Here is a 6,156-nt window from a genome sequence, read left to right as displayed (position 1 = left end):
TACAGTAGCGGAAGGTTTCTAAAGAACCTTGTCCAGTGTGTCCATTTGATAGTCTAACAACTGTTCCAGGTTTCTATGCTTCACAGGTGGGAAACCTGAGGCGCAGGTTAATGGACTTCTCTAAAACAAATGAGTTAGACACACACACACACACACACACACACACACACACACACACACACACACGAAAGAGAGAGAGAGAGAGAGAGAGAGAGAGAGAGAGAGAGAGAGAGAGATGCTTTTTAATTGTTCCTATCCTCCCAGCATTTTTTTGAAGTCGTCTCCAGCTCTTATAAAGCCAGGCACCGCCTTTAATCCCAGCACTCGGGAGGCAGAGCCAGGCGGATCGCTGTGAGTTCGAGGCCAGCCTGGGCTACCAAGTGAGCTCCAGGAAAGGCGCAAAGCTACACAGAGAAACCCTGTCTCGAAAAACCAAAAAAAAAAAAAAAAAAAAAAAGCCAGGCACACAGAAGATGATCAGTAAATATTTGCTGAATAAATGAAAGAATGAATGAAAAAGAGAACGGAATCAAATCAGATCATGAATGGGAAAGAGACTTAAAAGGCTGACGCAGTCTCCAAGAGACTGTTAAAACAATTATCATCTCCACCTCTCGGTCTCCTCTCCTCTTAGCCCCCTCCTGCATTCGGAGATGGAATGCCTCCTCCCAACTTGGCTAATTTCATGCCGGGAAGGAGGGGCTCTCTCAGGTGCCCGAGACCCTGGCACCTGCGCCTGTCCGGGTACCCTAGTCAGTTCATCTTACTAGGGCAGGGAGGATGAAGGGATAGGGGCCCTGCAGGCCGCCATTGGGAGGGTCGTGGGAGGAGCCCCGAGAGAACAGGGCTGTGGGGAGGGGGGGGGGAGGATGACGGCGGCAAGAACCCCGGCGGGGCGGGGCGGGCCCGCGCGTCCCAGCCGGGCTGCAGCGGAGCGCGCGGGGCCAGCTCTGCAGAAGGCGGCGGCTGGCTGGGCTGGCTGGCTGGCCCGGACGATCACATCCCGCTGCAGGGGGCCAGATTCGGCCGCCGCACTGTCCTCTGCACCGGGGACGCAGGCCAGCTGCCAGGCCTCGCCGCCGGCAACGCCCCCTGCTCCGAGACAGACGTCGCGCGCGGCCCTTGGGAACGCTGGGGGCCCCGCAGACCCGCGGCCCGCGGCCACTCCGCCTCTGCCCTCTCTGCCCGCAGCTCGGCCGGCGCTGCCCGCCTCGGCGGGCCCGCGTCGGGATGGGGTAGGGCCAGCGCCAGTTCGGCGATGGGCCGGCCCCTGGGCACCGAACAGCCCCCCGAGGCCTGACGGACCACGAGGAGCCGGGAGGTGGGTGTGGGCTGATCCGACTGCGCGGGTGGGGGCTGGGGTGGGCACCGGGGTTATGCGGAGGCGGGAAAGCCGCGGGGCAAGTGGGCTGTGGGCTGTGGGCAGCCTGGGAGAGCTGCTGCCTCCCGCTTTGCGTTCTGGGCAGCTCCTGACCCCCTCAACTCGTGCCTCCTCCAGGATCCCCGCCTGGATGTCAAGCGGATGCCTCCGGGCCCCTCGGCGAACTCGGTGGAAACCATGGCTTCTTTGATGCCCCTTTCCCCATATCTGAGTCCCACGGTCCTCCTGCTGGTCAGCTGTGACCTGGGCTTTGTGCGAGCAGGTGAGTGAAGAGGACGCCCGCAGTGGGGGTCCGTCAGAGCTAGTGTGGAGGTGAAACCTCTTAACCTGTCAACACCCTGACACCCCCCCCCCAGACCGACCTCCCTCTCCTGTGAATGTGACGGTCACTCACCTCAGAGCCAACTCGGCCACTGTGTCCTGGGACGTCCCAGAAGGCAACATCGTCATTGGCTACTCCATTTCCCAGCAAGTATGAATCACCCTGTTCCCCCAACCTGTGCCCTTGGATCTCTGAACATCCCTCCAGTCACCTCCACACTACTCCTTGGGAGGGCTTGGATGTTACGAAGTCCCCGAGTTCAGCCTGATGGTCAGGGACTGGGGCTAGGTTGCTCTCCTTTCCCTTCATCTCCTTGCAGCGGCAGAATGGCCCTGGGCAGCGTGTGATCAGGGAGGTGAACACCACCACCAGGGCCTGCGCTCTGTGGGGCCTGGCTGAAGACAGTGACTACACGGTGCAGGTCAGGAGCATCGGCCTCCGGGGAGAGAGTCCCCCTGGGCCCCGGGTGCACTTCCGGACTCTCAAGGGTTCTGACAGGCTGCCCTCCAACAGCTCCAGCCCAGGTGAGAGCCTGTGTTAGTAGATTCGGCTTTTTACCTGGCTTTTAACCTCTGGTTTACTTGCTCACAGTCTAGCTCAGATGCCTAGAATGATTTAATTCTTTCCACTGCCAGGGAAGGGAAGAAAAACAGGTGGGCAGGGGACCAGCTATAGAGACGCTGCTAATGAATCCTTTCGGGGGGCGGGGGGGGGGGGAAGGGCTTTTAAAAAGCTTCCTTTCATCCAAACTCAAATCGCATCCGCCACAGCCTGCACCGAGCAAGTTCTGTGATCACCCTTTGATGTCCAAACACTGCCCACCAAGGGCTTCTTCCTGAGAGGGCCCACCCCACAACTCCAGGTTCAGTGTGAGATGGATCCCGCTGACTCCAACCCTCAACGTCTCCCTTCTGTATGTAACAGGGCCCTCCAGGGGGTCCTTTGTAACCCGGGGCACGGCTCTCTTCTTAGGTGACATTACGGTGGAGGGTCTGGATGGAGAGCGGCCACTGCAGACGGGGGAAGTGGTCATCATTGTGGTAGTGTTGCTCATGTGGGCTGGTGAGTCCTGGATGGGGAACCGGGGACTTGGGTCTGTGACGGTGGGAAGTGGTGAAGGTTGTCTGTCTTTCAGGAGAAAAGGGAGAGAAAGGGAGTGGGGGGAGGGCCGGCGGTGGGAGGTAATCAGGACAGGTTCGCAAGGCCAGGGTTGCACAGGCACCAGGGATTGAAGGATTTTCTAGGAGTTGTGTGACTACCTCTGGCCCCTCCAGGCTGTGAATGGAGAGGTCAAGACCCCGCAACGGCTCAGACGGTCTTGTTGTGTTTCAGCTGTGATTGGGCTGTTCTGCCGTCAGTACGACATCATCAAGGACAACGACTCCAACAACAACCCCAAGGAGAAGGGGAAGGGGCCCGAACAGAGTCCTCAGGGAAGGCCAGTGGGAACAAGACAGGTGATGTGGGGAGCCAGTGGGGGTGAGAAGAGTGATCTGGGGGCCAAGGAGTACTCAGTGAAGGGCAGAACAGGCAGAAGAGAGGGGTGGGGTGGGAAAGGAATGTCTGGGAGGGAGGAGTCCAGAAGGCAGGTGTGGCACCTTTCCTTTTCTGGAATTCGAGATTTTGGGTGATTTTCTTTCACAGAAAAAGTCTCCATCCATCAACACCATCGACGTTTGAGTGAACTGGGTGAACGAAGAACCAGAACCAGAAGAGAGATGCACTAATAATGTGGGGGGTGGGGGTGGGGGGGTCAGGGAAAGCCTAAGACGGTGATCTGCTTGAGACTCCCACAAGGCAAAGCACTCCCAGAATCCCTGGCTGGTACCCATCCTCTTTCTACTGTGAGCAGGGCCAGAAGGTAGGTCTGTTAGAATCTGTACCCCTGGACCTGGGAGTGGATATCAATGAAACATCTTCTATCCCCCAGGTCCAGGGGAGGAGAGTCATTTATTCAACCCTATCCCACTAGGTCCCAAATAGGGGCCCATCTCACGTGCATCAGGACTCTTGGCATCCACTAGCTGCCCCTACAGCCTGCCTCTGGGCCTGAGCGAGGGGTGTTTCTGTCTGTATTGCCCTCCTCCAGGGAGGAAGAGGAACCATCTGGGCCTAGAGGCAGATGTCCACACTGTACTACTCCAATGTCTTCCACGGAGCCTCAGGTGCTCCCCCTCACCCGGCAGCCCCTCCAGCTGCGGGTGATCTCACCCCTGGGACATTTTTCCAATAAAGGTTCTTGGACAAACTGGAACTGGCTGTAGGGTATACTGTATGGTATGCTGAAGACGTCTCTACACCCTGTCCGCTCTCCAAGGGCCCCTCACGCCACCACCAACTTAAGGAACAGACTCATAAGATGTTTGTCTCAGTGTTTCCGCCTAAGATGGGCAGAGAAAAGACGAGGAGGAGAGGGGACAGAAAGCTAGAAGTCTCCTTCCTTTGGCTCTGTCGAACGGGGGAAGGCGATGAGAAGACACGGACGTTTTTGCACCAGTGGAAACCAGGCCATGTCACATAAAAGGGCCAGTAGAGATTTTTTTTTAAATCTTTGTCCAGGACCTTGTGCGTACTAAGCAAATGCTCTACCACCGAGTTATATAACTAACCCCCTCCCCATTCTTTATATCCCACCGTTCACTCTGGGAAGATGGTCAGAAGGACGGAGCAGTGTCTTGGGGGGGCTAACGAGAGCAGCTACCACGGACTGTCCTTTGGTGCCATGTACTCTCACCCTGTGCACACCAGTGCCTCTTTGTTTTCTCTTTCATCTGTGTCTCTGTTCACTCAAACTTAATAATAATTGTAATCCATAAAGGAGTTTATATTTATACTCTGTAACATATCCAGAGGATTCTAGAAATAAAAACAAAGGGGTTTGGATGCCCCTATGGAAAAAAAAATAAAATCTGGGTTCTGGGACCTATTTGTGTTACCTGTGAAAAATTTTGGCAACTGCCCTCTACCAGTTCTTAATTTTTCCAGCGGGAGGTAGTGATGGAGAGAGAAATATTCGTTGCCGTTGGCAACCGCTGTGCATGCAAGGCTTTGGGACCCAGCTTTCTGTCTGGAAAGCACATGCTATGCTTTTAGGGGGATATAGGTCTTGCCAACCTGGGACCGTTTAGAGAAGGCCCACGGGTAGTTCCTTTTCTGCATGTCATTCGCTCTCTCTGATACGTCCCAAGAAATTAGAAGGAAAATTCTTGAAAGGATCCCAGTCAAACAAAATAAAGAGGATAGTATCTTTTCTTAACCAATCCTCAACCCCTAGCTCTAAGCTAGGAGGTCAGCCAAGCTGTCTGTCCCCTGCACTGACCCATAAAGACACCTGGATTTCAGTAAGCAGCCGTGAATTCACCGTTTACCCATTGACCACACAAGGTGCCTTGCCTTTCCTCCCTAGCCAGTGCTTCCAACACAGCCCTCAAACCCCGGATCATTTCCGGAGACTGTCTTACAGGGTCGAGAAGCTGAACACAGGGCAATGGGTTAAGAAGACTTGAATCGTCTTACGGGAATGAGAAGGTTATCGGCTCTGGGTTGAATCCCGGTTCCACCGTTTACTAGCTGTTTTAACTTCGGCCCGTGACCGGTCCTGTTGTGTAAAACGGGACTGTCCCTCTGCCCACCTCAAAGAGGTATCTCCTTTAGCATTCACTGTTACCCATCGGCACTGAGTGTGGCCCCGGGCAAGTCACAGAACTTTTGGCGGGGGCGGGCGGAGGTTGCAGTTCCGCGAATTGGCTTTCGCCTCTCGCAGCACCCGCTTTGCTCTGCTCCCGAGTTCAAGCCGCTAGAAGCGCACTTGGCTGGATGCAGCGGTGAGAAACACCAGGGTTAAAGCGATGCCGGAGCAGGGGGCGGGGAGAGGAAGACTTGTGGGTGGGGCTTTGCCTGGGGTTTGCATGCCGTTACGGGATTGGTCGAGGAGAGGCCGCGACCACCCCACCCCCTCCTGTGGCCCCGCCCTAGGACTCGCCGCGCTTGCGCACGTGCCCGCTCGGCGCCGTCGCGAAACCGCGACGTGACCTCAGGACGTGCGTCGCGCCACGTCGCCTGTGCGTCAGCGGCCCGCGCCGCCGCTGCCGCCGCCGCCGCTTGGCGGGTTGTCCGGGTAACCGCGGGAGTTGTCTCGGTCAGCGAGGCTCCGAGAGCCGTGTGCGTCATGCAGTTGAAGCACCTGAGGACCCTGCTGAGCCCTCAGGTGAGGAATCGCGTGCTTCTCCCCCGCCCCGGCCGCCGGGCGTTCCAAAAAAAAAAAACAAGTGGGGGAGCAGAAGTTTATGCGGAGTGCCTACTGTGTGCAGGAGGTTGCAAAAGCGCTTCCAGTAGGCGACGGGCATCGCTCAAGACCTTCACTGCATCACGTACATGAATTGAGTGTCAGGCCCCAAGCTTAGGCTCTAAGGGATGGGGTTGCGTCACAGGCAATGAGGGAGAGGCGCACATA

General features: G+C 56.5%; 2 protein-coding genes across 3 annotated transcripts in view; both read left to right on the top strand.

The window, feature by feature from the left end:
* The first annotated feature begins 1,191 nt into the window (after positions 1-1,191).
* Fndc4 (fibronectin type III domain containing 4) lies at positions 1,192-4,625 on the top strand. Its single transcript, XM_076559177.1, has 7 exons — positions 1,192-1,321; positions 1,499-1,643; positions 1,738-1,853; positions 2,023-2,227; positions 2,676-2,765; positions 3,036-3,160; positions 3,348-4,625. The coding sequence occupies exons 2-7, from the start codon at positions 1,523-1,525 to the stop codon at positions 3,381-3,383; spliced, it is 693 nt and encodes a 230-aa protein (XP_076415292.1). The 5' UTR covers positions 1,192-1,321; positions 1,499-1,522; the 3' UTR covers positions 3,384-4,625.
* Positions 4,626-5,710: 1,085 nt separating this feature from the next.
* Ift172 (intraflagellar transport 172) overlaps positions 5,711-6,156 on the top strand; it is a 39,883-nt gene continuing 39,437 nt past the window's right edge. Inside the window, exon 1 of one of the 2 annotated variants that reach the window (XM_006995513.4) lies at positions 5,711-5,910. In XM_006995513.4, the coding sequence (XP_006995575.1) occupies positions 5,872-5,910 (39 nt within the window). In that variant the 5' untranslated portion in view covers positions 5,711-5,871. The remainder of the gene's footprint in view (positions 5,911-6,156) is intronic. The other variant, XR_006067076.2, reaches the window with a different exon arrangement.

Source organism: Peromyscus maniculatus, chromosome 22 (genome assembly GCF_049852395.1).
Source record: "Peromyscus maniculatus bairdii isolate BWxNUB_F1_BW_parent chromosome 22, HU_Pman_BW_mat_3.1, whole genome shotgun sequence".
Taxonomy (NCBI): Eukaryota; Metazoa; Chordata; class Mammalia; order Rodentia; family Cricetidae; genus Peromyscus; species Peromyscus maniculatus.
Note: the sequence above shows the minus strand (reverse complement) of the source record. Positions and strands in the feature narration are given on the sequence as shown.